The sequence below is a fragment of the Etheostoma spectabile genome, chromosome 3 (assembly GCF_008692095.1).
Source record: "Etheostoma spectabile isolate EspeVRDwgs_2016 chromosome 3, UIUC_Espe_1.0, whole genome shotgun sequence".
NCBI classification, from domain to species: Eukaryota; Metazoa; Chordata; class Actinopteri; order Perciformes; family Percidae; genus Etheostoma; species Etheostoma spectabile.
The window spans coordinates 28778613-28800664 of NC_045735.1; the positions used below are offsets into that span (position 1 = coordinate 28778613).

Here is a 22052-nt window from a genome sequence, read left to right on the forward strand (position 1 = left end):
TTGGAATCTTCCAGAAGTTTCCTATCTGAGCAGGTCAGAGAGGAGATCGACCCTCAACTCTTCTGCTCCCTGCTGCTGTTGCCCTCCTCTGCGTTTTAACCTACTCGTCTCTCCTCTAGGGATCTCATTATGGCAGCCTCACTGGCCATGAAGACTCAGCCTATAGATACGTATGAGATAGGCTAAAGAGGGGGACGAGGCCTGTGAAGAGGGGAGCAAGTGGGAGGGTGAGAAAGCAGGAGACTGAAAAAGATGGCGGAAGAAAGGATGGGGAGAAAAAACTGGAGGCTGCAGAACGGGGAAAGAATGTATGGGAGATAACTGGGGGGAAAGTATGTGTGCAGAGAGGAGTGTGCTTTAATAGAACAGTAGGGCATATAGCCTTAGGTACCAGATTGTTATTACGGCTGCAGATGGTTGGGAGACGCTTCCAGCAGATTTATGTTTGGTTATAGTCTGTGCGTGTGGGTATATATCTGTCACATCCATGCCTGTATGAGACCATATGGGAGCATACTATATGCTTGTTTAGTTTAAGTAATGTCAGCTAAATGGCATGTTTTCTAGATAAATAACCGATTAAAAGCTCAGTGGGAGGTTGCAGTGAGCTACAGCCTCCAATCAAATCCCCATACACCAGATGTAAACTATTGCTCTCATTGTAATGCTGTACACAGCCTGCTGTAAATCAAATTAAATAAAGTCATTCTGGATCCTGTACTCACAAAAAAAACAACAGTAAATACCATGCAGTGAGAAGACTAAAGTGAGCTCCCTCCCTTTTTTCACTCCATATTCTTCCCAATTTCCCCCAGAACCTTGCTCAAGATCTATCTTGCCCTCTTCTCGTTTACACTTGTCAGCATTTCTCCATTTGTGTAACAGCTTTCATTGATTTTTTTTTTTTTTGAGGGGTCATAAGATGCTCTTAATGTGCCACTGTAGACTATTAGTTGCTTAATATTAGTGGATGTGACCTGATGGGAGCATGTAAGTGTGTACAGACGTAATGGTCAACATTAATCCAATCTGGACAGAGACAGCGATGAACAAATGAGACACTTTGACAGACATAACTGCGCCTGCGCATACACTCCATCTCAAATCCACACAAATGGAGGCTCTAATGCAGAGTTATTATCCTCATAATCACTCCAAACTCCACCACATCTTTTCTATATTCTCTCACCTCCTCCTTTCTGCTTGCTAGCCATTCATCGTTCTTTCTCCACCTCCAGGAGACATCGGCTATCTCCTATCCTCGTTTCCCCCTCTCTAGCCATGATGAATCTCTAAGATATCTTCCCAATGGCCTTTCACAAAATCAATGGCGTTTTTTGGAGCATCACTTTCTAGGTTTCAGATTGTGTGTATCCTGGTGTATGGGCACTATGTTTATGTAGATTCTCCCATGCTGAAAATTTGCAAATAAGAAGGTGTTATTAAAATAATTTTAGGTTTCAATAGCTAGGGGTGCAGACAGCATGAACAACTAAAGGCAGGGTCAAAATGATTAAAGTGCAACAGCCATGTCATACTCACCACTCTACAGGGAAATTGATCACTTAGCAGTTATTTTGCTTTTTCAGCTACTGTTAATAAAATTCAACATCTGCAGCACACAAAAAAGGAAGGGATTCCCAACGCTGATCTGGCTTGCTAACGCTACCAGGAGCTGTGTGTAAGAGGCAGAGTGTGGGGCCACAGTCAGCCAGTGTCTCAATATTTATACTTGACTCTGAGATTGTGCTGAGAAAATGTACATTATCCCGAATGTATCGAGACAACAGGGAAACTTAGAATATGGAATTGTTGCAGTTAAGGCAGGGACACATTAGAAAACGGGGGGACACCTTCCCAAAATGTGATAAAATATCCTAACAACAGGGACAATCCTGAGCAATCCAGAACAAACCTAATATAAGCTTGTGTTTGATGTGTGAGTCCATGTCTGTGAGTTGAATTGAATTTTCCTCGGGAGTTTATATTTTGCAAAAGCAATCACATTTTCTTCCCTAACGGATATAAATGCGAGAGTTACTGTCTCTCAGGAAGCCAGCTGATCCTGATTCTGTTTTGACAGTAAATAAGCTAATAGGCAAATGTCATGGCTATTAAATGAGTTAAGCCCGATCGATGTCAACTCCCAGGCAGAGGTATATAAATTCATTTCAAATGAGACACCAACTGACACCAATAAAACAAGTCATCTGTTAGCATCTGTCTGCAGAAACGGTGGATTGGTGTGTGTGTGTGTGTGTGTGTGTGTGTGTGTGTGTGTGTGTGTGTGTGTGTGTGTGTGTGCATCAAGAGGCAGTGGGAGGGAAAGCCAGGGATGACATAGAGTGAGGCTGGGAAAAAGGGATTAGGGGGGTAGAGGTGAAGGCATGGATGGAGCCGTCACTTCGCTTTGTGGGATTCTTAGCGGTGAGAGATGAGAGAATGATCACCCACGCAGGCTGCAGGAATGCTTACGCTAACACTTTCCCTCTGCCTGGCCTCCAGAAAAGGAGGAGAGAAAAGTGCTAACATGTCACAGAGATACGAACAGATCAATTGTCCACAAACACTGTTGGAAAACAAACACAGCCACACACACTTCAGCACAGCTGATGCAATGTGTTTTTATCTATATTTCACCCTCTAGTCTCTCTTCTTTTCTCTCTTCTAGTGACAGTCCTTCTCTTTTTACTATCCATTAACTATCCATCACTGAAATTAGTTTGTTAGCCATCAGGCAGCCCGGCTGCAATTTAAGTTTCTTTGTAATGAAAGGCACACCACTGAAGCATTTCATTTTCATTCCCATCACAATACCTTTTGCTTTGATTGCTGGTTTTAGTCTTTGAATAAAACTCACCAAGCCATCCCAGAGGGCTGCACCGTGAATCATGGACATCCACGCAAGCACGACATGCAAATGCACATAGCTTCATAGCTTAACACAAAGCAAACTGTGCAAGATGCCTAACCATAATCTACATATACAGTATGCTATTAAAAAACCCACGGTTGAACACCATTGAAATCTACCTTGTGTTCATTTATGCTTGCAGATGTTCTTCTATTAGATCCCCGATCTAGGCTCTTTGCCGTGTCCAAGACCTCATCTGTTTTTGCCAATCAGTTATGATGCATCTTTCTCAACTTCACCCAGATAAGTGGACAGCAGAATGTTAAGCTTAGCCTGGAGGTAAGTTAGAAACATGGCTTGCACTGCTACCAGTGCTGCCCTTAGCATTTTGCCTTAAACATCTTAGCTTCATTTTTAATGGACACACATGGAAGTGTAGCGGTCTTCTCATCTAACTCTCGGCAATAAAGCAAATAAGCACATTTCCAAAAAATGTCAAACTATTCCTTTGATTAGGTATTTCACTGTGACATGGCACATAATGACCACCTATCGTAGGGGATGTTACAGGATTTAATGCTCACATATGGTTCATGTTGTTATTCTATATTTTGGAACACTACACAGCAAACCCCGCAGGTCAGCCACACAGCAGCAGCGTGTTCACAACATTCAGACCTATTGATTGACAAAAGGCCAAGCACTGACCAGAGCAGGACATGTAGGGCCTGGCCCCTCTGCGTATTAATTCATTTGGGTCCAGGGTTACAGCAGGCTTGAACACACCATTGCTGGACTACAGCAATATATAGAATACGGAATGACATACAGTAATAGACAACTTGACATTGATATAAACAGAGTTGAATTCTGGCAGGCATTCGGTTTGAAAGTGAGAGGGTGGATTGGGAATGTTATTTGAGCAGATGAGGTAGAAAAACCTCAGTGTGAGCTGTGTTGTCTTATCTAGGCCTGTGTGTGTGTGTGTGTGTGTGTGTGTGTGTGTGTGTGTGTGTGTGTATGTGTGTTGTGTGTGTGTGTGTGTGTGTGGTGGTGTGTGGTGTGTGTGTGTTGTTTAATACATGTTTCATGAATGATGAAGTATGTTTGAATGAAATGGAACCTGAACAACCCCCTGAACACCCCACCGAACCCCAACCCCAAACCCCCGAACCCCCCCCCCCCCTAACCAACCCCCCCCAACCCGAAACCACACCCCCCCCCCCACCCTGAATATTTTTGAGACCCCCGAATCCCCAACCACCACCCACCCCCTTAACCCACCCCAAAAAACCGAAGAACCACCGAAACCAACCCTGAACCCCCCCCCCCGCATGAAGTATGGGGGGGTTTGAAAAAACCAAAAACCACCTGAAGAACCCCCCCCCTTAACCCCCCGTAACCCAAACCCCCCCCCCTGGAACCCACAAAGAACCCCCCCATGCATGAAGTTGTTTGAACCGACGCAACCCAACCATTGAACCCCTTAACCAAATGAACCCCTAACCCCCCCCCCTGGGAACCCCCACCTTTTCAAAGAACACCCACTAACGCCCCCAAGAAGAACCCCCCCCCAAAACTGGAAAAATAACCCCCCCCCCAAAACCCCCGAACCCAACCCCTCCCAGAACCGAAAGAATTGAACCCCACCCAACCCCCCAAACCCACCCCTGTTGAACCCCCACCCCCGAAACCCCCCCCCCGCCGAACCTGAACCAACCCCCCCCCCCCCCCCCGCCCGTTTTGAAACCCGCCCCAACCCAAAACCAACCCCCCCCCCGGAACACGCCCCAGAAAAAACCCCTCCCCCCAACCCCCCCTCTGAACCCCCAACCCCCAAACACCAAACCCTTTTACCCCCCTTTGAACCCCCCCCCCCCCATTCGTATGTTTGAAAAACCGTTTTTAACCCCCCCCCCACCCCCCCGCCACCCCCCCCCCCCACCACCCCCATGAACCCCCTTAACACCTTAAAAATGCAATGAAGTATGTTTAACCCCCCCCCCCCCCCCCCCCCCCCACCCTCCCCACCCTCTACATGCCAGTACCAAGGTCCTTCAAGCACATGAACACACACACACAACACAAAAACAAATGCACCGAAAAAAATACAAAAATGGCACCCTGATGAATGTCTGTCTATCACACAACAGCCACAGGGGAGTGATACAACGTGAGCGTGCGACACAGAGATGCAAAGAGAAAAGGCAATGTAATAAAAACAGAGGTAGGAAAAAGTGTGTTGCGGGCAGAGGTCGAGGCAAGAGGAGAGAAAACAGCAGGTGTTGTCCAGCGTTACTCCAAAAGTTTCTAACTGAGAACAGGTAACGCGGTTTAGAAGATAAAACACTTCTTGAGAGGCACATATAAGATTTAGATCATCATTTAAAAATATAAATCGTATTTGTATATACATTTACTAATTATATTTTGTTTGTATAATAATAATAATAATAATTATAATAATAATAATGATTGGGAATGATGACAGATGATCATTGACGTAGTGGGCATGGGGATTTACCATATACCAAAGTAACAGAGATTCGTATCAGTGTGCATCTTGTAGAACAATAATGCAGTCAAACATGTTACAGTCTTAAATATAATTTGTAATACTGCAATGTAAAAGTACTTTGTTACAAGTAAAATTCTTGCATTGAAAATGTACAGAAATATTATTATTATTATTATTATTATTAGTAGTAGTAGTAGTAGGGGTATAGAGCCACGGTATACCCGCCTACCAAGTCACTGCATTTCAGGGATGCAATTCCAATAAAGATGATGTTGAAAAAAAGGGAAGAGGGAATAAATGGAGGAGGTAAGAGTGCGTGTGTGTGTGTGTGTGTGTGTGTGTGTGTGTGTGGGTTGTCATTTTGGTTTTTAAGTTACGTAAGTTTCTAATTAGGAAGATATTTGCTGCTGTGCTAATGACACCACCTCTTTCAAGCAGAACAAACAACCTAAAAACAAAGCACACTTACACACACACACACACACACACACACACCACACACACACACACACACACACACACACACACACACACACACACCACACCCCACACCCACACCACACACACACACACGCACACACGCACACACACACACACACACACCACACACACACACCACACACACACACACCCAGCACTCCACACCACACCTACACACAGCGCACACACCACACATACAGTGTCTCACCAGGACACCAGCCCATCTGTTTGCTGGAGAATTTTGTTTTCCTTTGCACTGCTTAAAAAGAGAGTGGGAAAAAATGCATCCCACACACACAAGTGAGTGGCAGACGACATCATATTTTCTGTACTGGTTCTCTGCAAAGAGCGTGGGCAGACGTGCGCGGGTAGCTTGTGTGATTACTACACTGCGAGAGCTAACACAGACTGAGAAACCAGCAGAGCAGACTGTACGTGTGTGTGGTGTGTGTGTGTGTGTGTGTGTGTGGTGGTGTGTGTGTGTCTGTGTGTCCCAGTCTGTCACTTAGGACTTGAGGCGATCTAAAGGCATCTTTTCGCATCTCTGTATTCATCTTCTAACCTCCCCCCCCCAACCCCAAACTTTTTTTTTCTTTCACCCCCCTTTCCGCTGTTTATCTGCTGCTCATAGTCATTTTTCCTCTGGCTTTTCTTTTGCTGCCATGCCCTGTGAGCACTGTTTAATTCTCCCCTGCACTCCATCCGGAGAAGAAAAGGTGAGAGGTGGGTTGTGTGGGGGGGGGGGGGGGGGTGAAACGGGGGATGACAAGGGCAGAGGCACTTCATTAATCAATCAACCAGCTTTGAAAATGTACCTAATTAACGGCTAATTACAGATCTGGGCACAGTGCCAGCTGGCATCCCATCCACCTCCACCAATACGACCCCCTGGTGTCCCCCAGATGACACTAGAGGTAAACACCCCTCCCTCTGTCCCTCCTTTGCTCTGTACTTTATTAGTCTATCCACCCATGCGTCCCTCACCCATTCCTTTTATCATCCTCTGCTGAAACAACAGCTGATAACTCAGAGTACATAGCAGCAGATAGCTTAAAGATGTCTAGATCCAGATCTCCAGCCACCTGCCTCATTCTCGTGTTGCACCATATGGCTGTATGATTTTATCTTCGCCGTCTTACCAGAGAAACATCGGTGGTCATCACAGGGTCCCGGAGGTTCTCGGAAGGCACCGTCTCACCCCGACGATGGCTGCGACGGTTCTTGTCTTGTCCCTGCCAGCTCCCTCTGCGGGATGTGCTTGCACGCCAGGCCCGCTGGATCCTGTCAACACAGGTAGACAAAATACATCTAACAGTGGCATTTCATAAATTATGGAGTTGCCATGTGGTAGGCGTAATTTTGGTCATCCAGGGTTTTTGAAGTAGAAGTTTTGAAGTCATGTTCATTTTCCGCATGAAAATGTTAGGGGGACTGGCTGTTGGAGCATTTCCATGGCTTGAAAGGCCATGAAACTCTTCTGGTTGATTTAATTGAAAGGAGGAAGTGTGAAAATATCTGGTTCGTTGATTAAAAAAAGAAAAAAAATGATGTCACCAGGCGCCATATCTCATTTCTCTCTCAGCTTCTCAATTTCTTCTTCTCAGACTTTTCCTTCCCTACATTTTTTTTCTTGGCCATTCTCAAAGCATCTTTTTCTCAACCTTACCTATTTTTCTTACCCGTTTTAAGTGTTACACAGCTCACATACTTTTCTGACCTCTTCCCGCCTATCTCCCCCCGGTTTCACCTCCACAGATCGCTCTCTCTCTGTCTCTCTCTTTCCACTTTCTTTCACCCGTGTATAGTCACCCCAACACCAGGGTCCAGGATGGAGTGTTGGATCAATTATCCGATGGAGAAACACATTCACCTCCAGTGGAGCAGAGAGACAGCTGAGCCAAATGGAACAAATTGAATTAAGCCAACTCCTAGCCCCCCCCCCTCCCTTCTTCCTCAATCCCTATTTTCTCCACTTTTATTTTCCCTTTGCTCAGTCTATGTGTCCATGCTTCCTGTTCCTCTGCCTTTTCTGTGAGTTTATCTTGACGAATTTTATTATCCGTCTCACCTTTCTACACCCCAATCATGTTAACTCACCACAGAAACATTGGCTTTCTCTTCAAAATCCTTGACTTTCAAGGAAGTAAAAGCCTGAGGCGAGAGCTGTCCCCTTTCTCTTAAACCTATAAAAGTGTGGGTCAATGTTTAAATAAAGTGGTACTAGATGGCAGCCTTTCAGGGCGCATGGACCACAAATTGCACTCTGACCCCAGCTCCGAAACCTAATCAGAAGGAAGATTGAATTAAAGCCACACATAAAGTGATTTCTCCTACAAGACAAATACAATGCACTTTTAAGGTCATAGGTAAACAAGTGACACTATGTGACATTTGCCTCAAAATGTAGAAAAGAAACACAGATGTTTTGCAATGGCCACAAAGTGATACTCACACAATAGCCTTGATTTCCAGGTGCTGTTGTTGCTCACAACGACTTGGGCTATTGTCATCCTCTCCCTCACTCCTACGAGGACGGCTTCTATGATAATGACAAGGTTGAGAAAGTGGAATATGAGGTCAGAGAAGAAAACAGCTCCACTTGTATGCCAAAAGAAATCACTGAGTTTATATTTCACATGATATTGGAAGTCACAGCACAATAAGCACTTCTAGAGTAAGAGAATGTCATGGTATGTGGTTTATGTTCAAAAGTGCAGCCTTGTTATGGCACAATATGGGTCTCGTATGATAGAGCAAGGGCTCTGCGTTAAAGTATACCATCCTCGTTGTAAATTTAAAGCTGCCCGTAAAACATGAGGATTTTGCCATGAAACAGGAGGGACAGTATTGTGTAGGGTCTTACCTCTCCACCTTGGGAACTGCTTGCCCTCCACTGTGATTGCAGTAGCGATGATACCGCTTCACTTCTTCCTGCACAGTGGAAAGCACCAATATGTCAACAAGGTTTTTAATTCTCTCTGCCAAGGATATGACACAAGAGGAGCCGTGCGTCGATAAAATACAATAATAAATCAGGAGCGTTTTTCAATCGCTTCTCCTCCCACGCATACTGGCATAGCTGTACAACTAAGCCTAAACAGAGGAAATCTGCTCTTTTTATGATTTATTAACCTCAAGAGTGGCAGCTTGTCTGGGTCTGTTAACGTAGACATAAATTATCATGAACACACATAGTGGTAGCGAAAACAACTGTGTGTGTGTGTTTGTGTGTGTGCTATTCCAGATGCAAAACCGCATGTGGGTGCTCTGCAGGTGCCAACCAGCCAGACACCGGCAGCAGGCCAGGGGGCGAGGCCCATGTCAGGCAGCTCTGGGGCTGGACAGATGGATGTGCTCCCAAAACGGCTCCACTCCATCTCTAGAATTCACTCATCTCTTTAGCCAGCAGGGTGCAAGCTGTGAGTGTTTATCCACGTTTGTGTTCAAGTGCTTGTGTCTACATCAAGTGTCAAAGGGTGAATTCCGCTCACAGATCAGTACGACACAGGGTTGAATTGCTATGTGTAACGAGAAAAGACGACCCCGGTAGGGATGAACCCACAGTGAATCATCGCACGAATCAGCTGTTCCCCTCAGCTCCATGGAGAGTCTTTGTGTCTTTTAGCTCATTGTTTTGGTTTTTACAGTTTTGGCAGAGTCTCACTGCTATCATCGTCCTCATTTACAGCGGCAGTAGGCAGCTGTTTTCAGGGGGAAAGCTGTCTAATCCTACCTTCCCAGTACCAAAGACCAAACAGACTACCTGGTGAACATAGTGGATCATTAAGGAGCTAAAGAGTCGGCTATTTTACTCACAAGGAAAAAGAGAATGAAAATCCGACTTGGATGAATCAGGTGGCCAGAAACAGAATCCAAATGAATGCTAATGTTGCCTCTTGTCTGCTGGATGTGTAATAATAATTTGCCATTTAAACTGTATTGCTGCACCAGAGTGGTCAAAAAATTAACTGATGGAGGTTCTGTACTCAAGAATCAGAATCTTAATATAGCAGCGAATAAAATTTGCTATGTAGTGGAGTAATGTTAGCGCACGTGGCCATGACAAAAGGATGGTATTCCACGAATTGGGGAACGGTCTGTGAGAGCCGTGTGGAGGTTATTTTTTCACCATTTCGAATACAGCTGTGCACAGTTTTGCTTCAAAATGTCCTGCATCCTTCTGTGCAGTTAAAAATGTTCATAAAGAACACATTAAGAAGCTGGTTGGAGGGATACACCACACGCCAATTTAAAGCTTTTTTTTTTTTTTTTTTTTTTTTTTTTTTTTTTTTTTTTACACAAAGTAGTAGTATTTGTGGTGGAAGCCATTTTGAGACCATTTTGACAATTAACATTTCCAGGCAGCAGTTGAGACCTCATTTAGTTGTGCCCTCTGACATTTCCCACATGTAATCAAATACGCTTCGCTTGGGAATACTAATTGATTGGATCAATTAATTCTGCAATCATTTTTTTAGCCCCACAATGCATATGGTCACCTTTTCAAACTGGGATATTCTTTGCCATGATGCACTGTTACACAGTGTCTACACGTGCGGTAGTGTCCATCTAAGGTCATGAAGAGTACATGTGGGTACATGTAGTCCAGACACTGCGATGTTGCTGCAAATGTTCTTGCCTCGTCTCTCAGGGACGCCAGTGGAGATTAAGTGTTCAGAATGCCAGGCAAAAGGCCAAGAAGGGTTTAAATATACTGTATCAACCGGTGTTCTGCTGTAATAACAGAACATTCCATTTTATTGCTTAAACTTGTGTAAGAACACAGGACAAAGACGTTTTCTTTTGACTGAAACTGTTTTTAAATTTGTTTTAAAAGGGAAAAGATTGATATGCTTAAATATACATATGCTAAAATGACAGATGAGTTTAATGACATGATATAGAGCAACTGTCTACTTACACTCCAGATTGAACATTAAGATAATACTATTGATACTAGGATTTAAAAAATGAAATTTTTTACCTTTTTTACCTGATTTACCTTGTGTTTTACAGCTGCTATCATTGTTTACTATTTTTTAATGCTGTCAGTTAAACGCGTTATTAACGGCGTTAACACAACCCCCTTTTCAACGGAGTACATGTTTTTATTGCGAGATTTATGTTCTTTTTGGGCTACCAAACTTTGTAAAAAAACTACAACACCACACTGGATCCACCGAGACCGGAAAATAAGAGTAGCAACGTTATGTTTAGAGTAGATGGCGAGCGTGAGACGCCAAAATGGATGTCGATGAGATTCTGAATGGAAAGTTTACTTTTTAAAAGTTGCCAAATGGTTCCATTGACAAAACCAAAGTGATGTGCGCGTGTTTTTGCTGTTATCATCGCAGCACGTCCAGTCTTAAATACCACTTGATGGCCAAGCACACAGCTGATGCCAATTCTCTCCCTGTCAAAGTATTTTTTTTCATCCTTTTATTGATGGACAGTGTTACATTGTGTGAGAGATTATTTGCTCCAAGTGAGAATGTTAGTGTGAAATTGAAAACTAGAGTGGGCTAAATGCTGATGTTTTGTTTTTTTATAAAAAAAAAAAAAAGCATTTGCACAAAGCAAGCCGATCCACTTTTCTATGTTGATAAGAGCAATAGAATGAAAAACAATTATGGGACAAAACGAAATCAAGAGACATTTAGAATACATAAAAATGTGCGATTAATTGCCAGTTAACTATGACATTGATGCAAATATCGCGATAAAACATTTTAACAGTTTGACAGCAGTACTATTTTTAGTTACTATCGTTTTACAACCAGCTGTAGTGTCTCGCCCTTCACACTCTGGACTGGATAAAATGCACTAAAGTTATATAATATGAGAGAAATAGAATCACCAAGGGAGCAATACAACTGCAGCGGACAGGAGAAACGAATCACTTGCAGCGTATAGGGTACATGACAATCTGTTAAATCAATAGATTAATCCATGATTTCATAAAAACGGATATTAACAGAATAACCTATTCTGCTGGGTATGTGCACCGCTCAATCACATTATTTTCAGTATTAAAAATAAGAGCAATCAATAGAGAAAGGCTAGGGAAGGTGAAGACAGTAATAAGCAGTATGTCACTGAAAAATGAGAGAAGGAAGGAAAACAGGAAGGAAGAGGAGAGAAAACAACAGAACATAGCAGAAATCCTGCTGCCCTCTAATTGATGAGTTATGAAATTCATAATTTCTCAGAGTCCTAGTTCTATCACAGAGATCGATGGCAGGCATAGCTGAATGTCCACACACACACGCGCACACACACACACACACACACAACACACACACACACACACACACCACCACACACACACACACACACACACAAAAACACACACACACACACACACACACACACACACACACACACACACACACGTGAGAGATGGTCAGCTCGTTGTGCCCTTCAGACTAGTGTGGTCTAGACACACACACACAGACACACAGACACCACACACAACACACACACAGACACACAGACACTACACACAACACACACACACACATCAATCTGATCTCGGAGGATTTGACTGCAGTGTGGCAATGCGCTGAAACATCTACATCAGACCACAGCTGTTTAGCCGCCGCTCGACTAGCCGCTCAGCCCGGGAGATGTCCAATCGGGAGAAGAGCTGAACCAGTGGAGATGCTCGTTAATCCAAACATTGGAAATCAATTTACATGCGCAGTGCGTGCAAGGAGTAATATGAAAGTCAACATTTACTCTTTCGCTCGACTCCCTGAGTATAAAAAGTGACTGCTGAGAGATATAGGTGTTCCTGATCACTGTGCTCATCTGACAAAATGATTTGAAATGCTATTTTCTCCTAATGGTACGGCTATGGGGTAAGACAAGTACTTCCTACCGAGGGAAATTGATGCATTTATGTCATTTCACTCAGACCTTTAAATCCTGTTTGAGTAGAGAGGAAGCAGGAGACAGAAAAGACACTCCGGTTTGAAGGCGTAAATCGACAAGGAATGATATGATATTGATTAAGCTGCAGTGAGAAAAGCAGATTCATACTGATCAGATAACAGCGTTTACAGACCTATGCATTCTCACTCTCACAATACCCAGGCCACTGCAGTTACAGTACACAGCCATTAATACCAGGCTGGAGCAGGGGATGTGGACTGACCAATGGGAGGCACAGATAAGGAACAGCAACACCAAGGAGATCTACATCATGCACACACATACTGTAGATGTTAGGTTATTTTCATATCTAGAACGTATACCCATTTCCTTCAGAGCCATCCAGGTTTTATATGTATGCATTTTAAAGAAAGGGCTCTAATAGAAGCATACATGGCTGCACCACCTGTTATTTTACTAAGAGTTCATATTTAATATTATTATTTCTTTCCAATAATGGTTTTATCTAGAACAATATCATCAATAACAAATGGTATGAAAAAAATGTATTTCACGGCTGATGCCTTTAAAGTGCTTGTTTTGTCCGGCCAACAGACCATAACTGAAATGTTTCTATTCAATTTACAAAGATATTAAAGATAAATAGAAAAGCATCATATCCCTACATTAAAGAACCTGGAACAGGCTAATGCTTGGCATTTCCGCTCGATGGATGATGAGGTTATCAAAATTGTTAATTCATTTTTTGACAAATCACTAACGCCCACAGGATACATGCAATATGAGTCTTCAGACCTATGTGTTGAGCCGACGGAAGAGCAGGGAAGCATTCAAAAGAGGTTGGAAAGAGGGTATGTAATAAGGGATGAAAGAAGCTATCAATAAGAAGCAAGTGGAGGCCATATGCTTATTCTAAATTGGGAGAGGAGAAGAAGAAGAAAAAGACATCACAAGAAGGGTGAAGTTGAGCGGGGTGTGAGGAGTAGAGATAAACGAGGTTTGAGAGTGAAAAAGGACTATAGTCTATCAAAATGCAAAATGGAGCACTTGGGACTATTTCCCCTGTTAGTATTAACCCATAGAGAGCTGCTGTGATTAACATATGGTGAGGAGGGGGGGGGGTGAGAGCATGTTCACACATACAGTACATACTATGCCCATCATGGGGGATCAAAGACTACGCTCTCTCATTTACACCAAGCCAGCCTTCCAAGACATGGTGATGGGATGGAAATGACTAAAAACTGGCAGGAGTGTGTGTGTTTGAGCGTACATGTGTGCATCCATGCATGCATCTTTGTGTATGTTTTAAAGGATTTATGGTGCCTTTTTTATTACAAAAAGCACACACTCACAAATAAGATGTATATTTCTTCATCATAGGACCGTGGCGGGCCAGGAGACACCTATCTGTCAGTGTGCAGGCTCATCTCGCTCCAACACGCTTTATTATGACTCAATCGCGAAGCGTTTGAGTGAGCTGGGGCAAACAGCACTCAGCACAGCTCTGTCCCACTGGGGGAGAGACGATAATGCACTTCTGAAATATGACGCCCTTCCCTGGCAGCACACCTCCCCTATGTACATCTCTCTCTCTCTCTCTCTCTCTCTCTCTCTCTCTCTAAATATACATACATATATATTATATACAGTATATTGCAGAACACCGTACCTGTGTCTGACTCCCATGTTTTGTGTGGGGAAAACTGATGCTGACCCTGTTCAGGGTCTGAATGACACCAGTGTAAGATGGATTTCTGCTCTTGTTGAGCCCAAACACGAGCTCATTAAAAAGGGTTTCTGCATGTTCGCTGAATTAGGAGCAGTAAGCGGGCTCCATGCATGATATTGATGAATGACTTTAAGAATCCAGATGCAAGTGCTATGTCAACAAAGTCACCAGTACTGTATATTTCACGTTTAACCCCATTAAATGTGACCCCCTTTGGCGTGCTGTTTAAATAAGCTCTGTGTAGAAGGGTTAGCGACGAGGGCTCGTGACCGTAAAATCCTGCTGTGCCATTGATTATGGAGTAATAGCTGGATAGATGAATGTGTTTCTCAGGGGGTTCACGCCTCGGCAATGAATCTGAATCACTCACGCAGACACAGCAAGAGGAGCAGCCTCCATATCCAATAACCGGCATTTCTATCCTCACTCATATTTCACACGCCAATTACCGGTTAGTCCTTCGTAAAGCCTCTTCGTGTCCTCCTCTGTAGTCCTATATGACTCTCCTCTGACATGCGTCTCACAGAGTTATAGATCAAGATCAATTTGGAAGTCATTTTTGGGGAGTGAAAATGAAATGAAACTGTCAGGTGGTGCAGTGGAAACAAATTTGGAGTAAAAATCTGAATGTTTAGGGAAACATACAATGAACGAGTGTGTGTGTATGTGTGTGTGTGTGTGTGTGTGTGTGTGTGTGTGTGTGTGTGTGTTGCACCACCATCATAATGTATTGCCGAGTAAGTCAAAAGCTGTGATGGAACAGTGCTTTCAGAGCTCACACGCTCAATATCCCCAGCTGCCGATAATGCGCAACACTACATCACTGGCATTAAATATTCAGAAGCTCAGTAAAACCAGGTGAACTTGTGCACCTACAGTACACTCACCCAAAGGAAACGTCATACACTTCTGTTGAAGATGATCCTTTGCTAAATTGATTTACATCATGAGGTCAATTACAACAACTGATCTCCACAAACCAACTGTTTGAGTTTGAAAAACGTGTATCATCTTTAAACATGAGCTCTGGTCTCAAGCTGAGGAGGAGGGGGGCATGCCACCTTGATCTGCTGAGCAGTTTGGCTATATCCTCACTATTCCCCCCGATGTTGAAGTCATTCACAGCAGGAGGCACAATATGTAGTATGAATGAGACATTTCCAATTGCAGCCATGACAAAAAGCTTTAGGTGGTCTCAAGCCAACACGAAAAAGCAATTCCCCCAAACCAAATTTGAAATCAGTCGATTGTGCCACACATGGAGGGAAGGGGAGAAATGGTCACACAGGAGGGCTCACTGTCCATGGTGCTTATACTTCTCTGATGTCTCTCTAGCTGCTAAACCACTGGAATAGTTGCTTAAATGTTGTCAGATTGCAAAGAAACCTAACTCTCGTTAAATTATTTAGTACAGTCCATTGGCTTCCCCCACTCCCCCATTAAACACTTTGCCAAAAATAAATCAAAATAAAAACTGAGCAGAATAAACATTAAGTTAAAGATCAGAAAGTGAATGACATCATTACTGAAATGCTCCCCAGCCAAAAGAGATAACCATTATATGGCCTACTAACAATATCTCCACAGATAATCCAGTTTCTAGTAAGGATATGATACTTTAATGACACTTTATTCGGAATGCCTCCTACCTGGTTATTAATGCACAGAGCGAGGTGTTTCCTTTCTCGAGCCAGACTCCCGCTGCGCAGCCTCGCCTCCTCTCCCTGGTACATGCTTCTGGAAGGACACCGCTCAAGTTAATAAGACACAATAACTCTCCAAATTGGAAATTTTTCTAAAAGCCCTCAGAATGTGCACAGGCTACTGTGCAGCTGCAGAGAGCACCGCGATGCAGGGTTTTTAATCACACATCAGTGCCTGTCGGAGCAGCCAGTACTGGAGCTTCTCGTTAGTCCTATGTGTGACAATGGGATCAGTCGGTGGATGTGACACTGACCTGTACGTGCCGTTCCTCAGCATGGCGAGCAGTGTCTCTCTCTCTCTGTCTCCCTCTCTCTCTCTCTCTCTGTCCGCGGTCAGACAGAGATGAAGTGAACACTCGGAGTCGGGAGCAGCCGGTGAGAGACCAGACTTGGGAAAATCCTCGCAGCCAATGGGACGCTGAGCGTGCGCGCGTTTATATGCAGCGCCCGTTGCGCGTGTGCCGACAATGTCATTTAACTTGGCAATCGGCTTTAATTACAACGGTGAGTATTCTGCACGCCTTTTCTCTGGGGAAGGGCATTCGCATAGGCTACTACAGTATCTACATCCTATTATGTTATAGGCTTTTGAAAAGCCTCGGTGTGCCAATCTGTTTGCTCATATCCTAGATATGGCGTTGTGATGGTTTACATTACACAGGTGTGGGCTGGGGACGCGCAAGTTGAACAAACACCTACATATATTTGTGTAAACGAAGCGCACGTCATGTTTACTCAGCGCTCAGGTGAGCTGCAGACAGGTGAGGTGTGAGGAGAAGTACGTGGTCCTTCTTTTAAGTTCTAGGCCCTATATGAAACATTAAACCACCTGAGCTGCCCGTTTGAATGGAGGACTTCCAACTGTGTCCAGTGGCTAACTACTACAAAAGGATCCTTCTACCAGTGGCCTACGGCCTTGTGTTCCTGCTGGGTCTGAGTCTGAACGGGGCCCTGCTGTGGTCCGTGTGCTCTCGGACGCGCCGCTGGAGCAGCACGGTCATCTACATGTCCAACCTCGCCGCGGCGGATCTGCTCTACGTGCTGGCCTTGCCCCCTCTCATCGTCAGCGATGCCATGGGCGGCCTGTGGCCCTTCGGCAACATCATCTGCAAAAGCGTCCGGTTTTTCTTCCTCGTCAACCTCCACTGCAGCATGATGTTTCTCACATGCGTCAGCGTGCACCGTTTCCTCGGAGTGTGCTTCCCCATCGCGTCTGTGCGCCTCAGGACCAAGAGACTCGCCCTCTTCGCGTCAGGTTCGGTTTGGATCCTGGCCACTGCGGAGATTTTACCCACGCTGGTCTTTGCGCACACAGGTGTGATCAACAACACGACTGTGTGCTATGAAATGACTGACCCGAGCCAGTTTAAAGTTTACTTCCCCTACGGGCTGTTTTTAGCCATGGTGGGGTTTCTGATCCCTTTCCTCGTCGTCATCACCTGCTACTGCTCCATGATGACGGTGCTGTATTGTAGGGACAGCATCTCTAACGCACGGACAGCTCGGAAGCGCAACAAGTCTCTTTACACCATCTTAATTGTGTGTCTCATGTTTGTGGTGTGTTTTGTGCCTTATCACATCGCTCGGGCCGTCTACTTGTTCGTGAGGGTCTACATGCCCGGAGACTGTCATCTTCTGAACGTAGTCATGATCTCCTACAAGGTGTGGAAGCCTGTGGTCAGTTTTAACTGTTGCGCAAATCCACTCCTGTACTTTTTGGGCTGTGATCAGCACCGCCAAAAGCTCCGGGCCTGGCTGTGGAGGAGGAGGGGGAATAGAGTCCAGCCCACCGTGTGTCTGGTGGAGGATGTACGCAGCACCAACAGGTCGGGAGGGTAGGGTGAGATAGCCTCCATCAGTGACTTTTATCACGAGTCAGTGGGCGGCAATGACCAACACTGTCTATAAGCTGTGTTTAATAAATTCCTTTTATTATTGTAAATATATTTACTTGGCAACATTCAACAGGTCACAGAAGTCACGGCATCATGTGTGCACACCATTCTAACCTGAAGGATCAGCAGTAGTGTAACATGATACTGTAAATACTGAGCCGGTAAAAGGCAGTTATTAAAAAGCAATGATACTGTGGCCAGAGGTGACAATAAACATTTGAGGGAATTAGTGCCCTCTGTTGTTTGCAGAGGGCTGAGTCTCTAAAACAGACCCTAAAACTGCATCAAGGCACCATAAAGCATCTGCCCAATTTTATACGACACAATCTCCTGAAGAAAAAAAAAAAAAGTTAATGTTGTGAGGTTTCTGTAAAAAGGCCCAACACCTCAAGTATGAATCAAATAGAAAACCACTAAATACAGTTCCAGTTTTTTAGTGCATATTTGTCTGGAGCCACTGAGCTCCAGTGTTGACGGAGCAGCCAGCTGAATGAAGGGCTTCATTTCAGAACGCTCCTGTGGGCAAGTGATGACAGATGAGTCGAGTAGTGGTCTGGGAGCTGAGAGCAGAGAGGACAACAATTAAGTGAAGGGGAAAAAAAGAGCACAGAGGAAAGTGAAGTTACTTGTTTTTAATTAGGAAGTGTAACCGTAAAACCAACCCTCCAAGAGGTAAAAAAAAGCCCTCAAGATTAGAGGCTGAATACATTAATAAATGCATTTCAGATTGAATTGTGTCTATTTGTGTGTGTGTGTGTGTGTCTGCATACCTGTGCGCCCAGCCTTGAGAGGTACCGGTTGCGTAAGCCAAAAGCAGACATGGGTGCTAGTCTAGTAAGCTCATCCTCTGTCACCGTACTGGGTTGCCTTTTATCCCTGCAGGGATAATAATAATCGCCATCTTTACCATCTCTGCAGCCAAATTTAACATAAGCACAATTGTGTTAATATTACTGACAGGATTAAATCAGCCACAGTCTGTTGGTAAAGGCTGAGGAAATAACTTATTCCATTGGGTGTTGGAAAAAAAAAAAAAAAACATTGCAGAAAAGAAGTTGTACAATAAGAGAGAATTCAAAGGATTTCAGAAAAGTGTGTTTAATTAAATTCCATTGTTCCATTAACAATCTGGTTTTCAAAATGTGATTTGGTTCTACAAAAGTACTTTTACTTTTACCTTTTACTTTGTACCTTTGCAATCTCACCACCTTTGATTGTACAATGGATCCTCTGTACTTTCTCAATCATATCATTTCCTGTACACAGCTCAATAACAGTGAACACAAATATTCTCACTTAAGCAAAGAGCGCCCTGCTGTCTCAACAGCATAGTGCAAATGAGCCCCAGGTTTCTGGCAGTGTGACACTGTGGTCACTGTAATGTGCAATCACAACATGTCATGCTACTGCCTGTTTTATTACATGTGTTGGGCTTTAAAAGAGTAACCTAACACCAGAGTTTTTACTCTCTCTGGCTGAAAGTTCCAAGTCTGTTTCACTTCTAACCACACGTGCCCTTCTGCACCTGTCACCATTCGGAAACACCCTAGAGGACACTTCTACTGTACATCACTGCAGAAAAACAGGAAGTTGGAACTGTGGAAGGTGATAAAAAGCAAGATTTCCAGGGGGTGCTAAGGCCAAACCTATCTCCACAGCGCTGCGGAGTAAAAGTCACTCTTAATATTTCTGAGGTCTTATTTGCCCAACTGAGGTAGTGTCTGTTTATTAGCCAGTCTGCAACAACACATGGAGATACAGCTCTCTCCAAATTACTTAAATGGTGAGAGTTAAAACAGAGTGTCTGAATATTTTGTCCCATTCAGACGAAGGAAGCAACATTTTGGGGGCAGTGCTTCAAGAAGTTAATTACCTGAGCTTGATAAACGAGCAAAACACAGTCAATAAAACATTATTCATGAGTGGAACTGATTCTTTAAAAGGTCGCATTAATAAAAAACAGTTTGGGAAAAGTGTTTTGATTACACGGGTAAATGCATTTCAAAGTGCGTGTCTGTTTTTCTTATCTTTAGCATTATAATACTGTGCCATTTGATCAAAGTGCCATTTGATGATGCAACTGAAAATAACTCTATCAACCTCTGAAAGCAGCAAAGAGCGGATAACGAAATAAAAGAATAGAGCAATAAAGATTTAAACAATAAAGAGCTATGCTCTTTTTGAGATTATGCACCATAAAAGGTCAATGAAGCATATGATTAAAATTGAATATGAACTCACTAAGGAATGTCCAGTAAGGAGGATTTTGGTCTGCAATTACTGTGAATGCTGACTACTGATACGTACAGTACGTAAATTAACTGTTGAGTTGTCTACAATAAGGCAAGTAACAGCATCCTTCTGACAAGCATTGAAATAAAAAGGAACATAAAAAAACACTTAAAAACATTGACAACTTTACCCCTATATACACTTAAAGCAAGTGAATCCAAATAGGAATCCTATATTATGGCTTGCACCCACATGTAATAAAATGAAGCACTATATATATATATATCATATATAGGTACCTTTCCACAGGATATAAGTCTTATCTTTTGCTGAACATTTAAAATGTCTGAAAAAAGTTCGAAGCGTCTTAACGTTCTTCAGTAACTGAGGAAACGCCAGGCTGAAGTTTTGACGCACACAGGTAAGTGGAGAGTGACTATGGAGGAGAGGAAGTCAGTGTGAAAGGTCAGAGAGGAACCGTCGTGTCCAGACGGTTTCATTTGTCAGTGTCCTGATAGGGACATAATACGCTATCATACAGGGCTGGTTATGTAAGAGCTGGGGCCAGACAGTCAGTTCTGATGGGAAGAGTCACAGGTGACAGCACTGGACGGAGTCAGTAGTGCAGTCCCGCCCCATGGCAGTTGATTGACAGCTCTGGGGTAGAGAGTGCAGCATGCTGGCTCTGAGGCCCAGGACTAAATGTGCTCCCTCATCATCATCATCATCTGGAAAATATCAGTCACAGAACAAACCAGAAAATATCAGTCTGTATTTTCACACAGCAACAGTCATATGTAACTTAGAACATATTATGTAATATGTAATATCTATCTATCTATCTATCTATCTATCTATCTATCTATCTATCTATCTATCTATTTCACAGCTACATTAACAAAGAGAGATAGACTGTAACACATGTAACCTCAATTTTTGCTCATTGTGACCTCTCCCGTGCCAATAACGAGAACAGAGAGTAGAACATTTCCTCAAAATTATTAAGTCTTGTTTCATGAACTCCAAGCTACAAGCAAAGCTAGCCAGTACATGTAGCACCAAATCAGTCCATAGAATGATTTCCCTTTTACTATAGTTTAGAATTTGTTTATAATACAAACCATAACTGGATCAGATAAGACACAAAAAAATGGTATTTATTTTTTTTGTCTTTGGAACTTTGTCTGTGTTCACACATGGAGTTTGAAAAGGTTTCTTTCTTTTTAAATTTGAAGACTTGGAATTATATCTACATTGACAGTGTTAATTGACACACTGTACCTTATTAATGCCAGGGCCATGGGCCGTTTTGCTGTAACAACCACTCAAGAATAAGTGAAAGCCAAATCTGGCCACATCTCCATGATAACGTGACTTATCACCTCGTTGCACTCCTGGACCTTGTACAATATTAAAACTAGAAGTTGGGGATAAACAGTAAAATTAGGCATTATTCTGCAATTCAGCATGCGAGTCATGTGGTTGGAGTGTAGAACATAGGATCAAAGAACAACTCCATAAAAACATCACTTGACTGTAAATACCACATTGGACGAGAACGAATGCGAGAGAAAGTCTACAAATTTCAGCTGATCTGGATTAAAATTGACTGCAGCAGGTGTGGCCAGTTAGTAGCTCTTACGACTGCCTGCACCACTTTATATTTATATGAGTGGAATGTTCAAAAGGTTTCTGAGATGCTTGTCTAATTGTTGGGTAAGTGAGTGGAAAAGCAGTGATGGGG

At 43.4% G+C, this 22052-nt stretch overlaps 3 protein-coding genes and 1 long non-coding RNA gene across 8 annotated transcripts in view; 2 read left to right on the plus strand and 2 right to left on the minus strand.

Annotated features, from left to right (window-relative positions):
• Positions 1-16611, minus strand: part of schip1 (schwannomin interacting protein 1) — a 241589-nt gene extending 224978 nt beyond the window's left edge. The window contains exons 1-5 of one of the 2 annotated variants that reach the window (XM_032506384.1): positions 16436-16611; positions 16128-16215; positions 8716-8783; positions 8305-8391; positions 6992-7133 (exon numbers count right to left, since the gene is read on the minus strand). In XM_032506384.1, coding sequence (XP_032362275.1) covers positions 6992-7133; positions 8305-8391; positions 8716-8783; positions 16128-16215; positions 16436-16458 — 408 coding nt within the window. In that variant the 5' untranslated portion in view covers positions 16459-16611. The remainder of the gene's footprint in view (positions 1-6991; positions 7134-8304; positions 8392-8715; positions 8784-16127; positions 16216-16435) is intronic. The other variant, XM_032506392.1, reaches the window with a different exon arrangement.
• The window catches only part of LOC116674016 (uncharacterized), an 18029-nt gene continuing 5695 nt past the window's right edge, over positions 9719-22052 (plus strand). Inside the window, exon 1 of the long non-coding RNA XR_004327940.1 lies at positions 9719-9968. This is a non-coding gene — a long non-coding RNA (uncharacterized LOC116674016). The remainder of the gene's footprint in view (positions 9969-22052) is intronic.
• LOC116674010 (P2Y purinoceptor 3) lies at positions 16907-18423 on the plus strand. Its single transcript, XM_032506487.1, has one exon. The coding sequence runs from the start codon at positions 17028-17030 to the stop codon at positions 18018-18020; it is 993 nt and encodes a 330-aa protein (XP_032362378.1). The 5' UTR covers positions 16907-17027; the 3' UTR covers positions 18021-18423.
• mfsd1 (major facilitator superfamily domain containing 1) overlaps positions 18506-22052 on the minus strand; it is a 13695-nt gene continuing 10148 nt past the window's right edge. Inside the window, exons 16-17 of one of the 4 annotated variants that reach the window (XM_032506449.1) lie at positions 18847-18952; positions 18506-18636 (exon numbers count right to left, since the gene is read on the minus strand). In XM_032506449.1, coding sequence (XP_032362340.1) covers positions 18577-18636; positions 18847-18952 — 166 coding nt within the window. In that variant the 3' untranslated portion in view covers positions 18506-18576. Of the gene's footprint in view, positions 18637-18846; positions 18953-19158; positions 21037-21429; positions 21435-21962; positions 21965-22052 lie in introns of those variants that run through there. The other 3 variants (XM_032506473.1, XM_032506457.1, XM_032506466.1) reach the window with 3 other exon arrangements.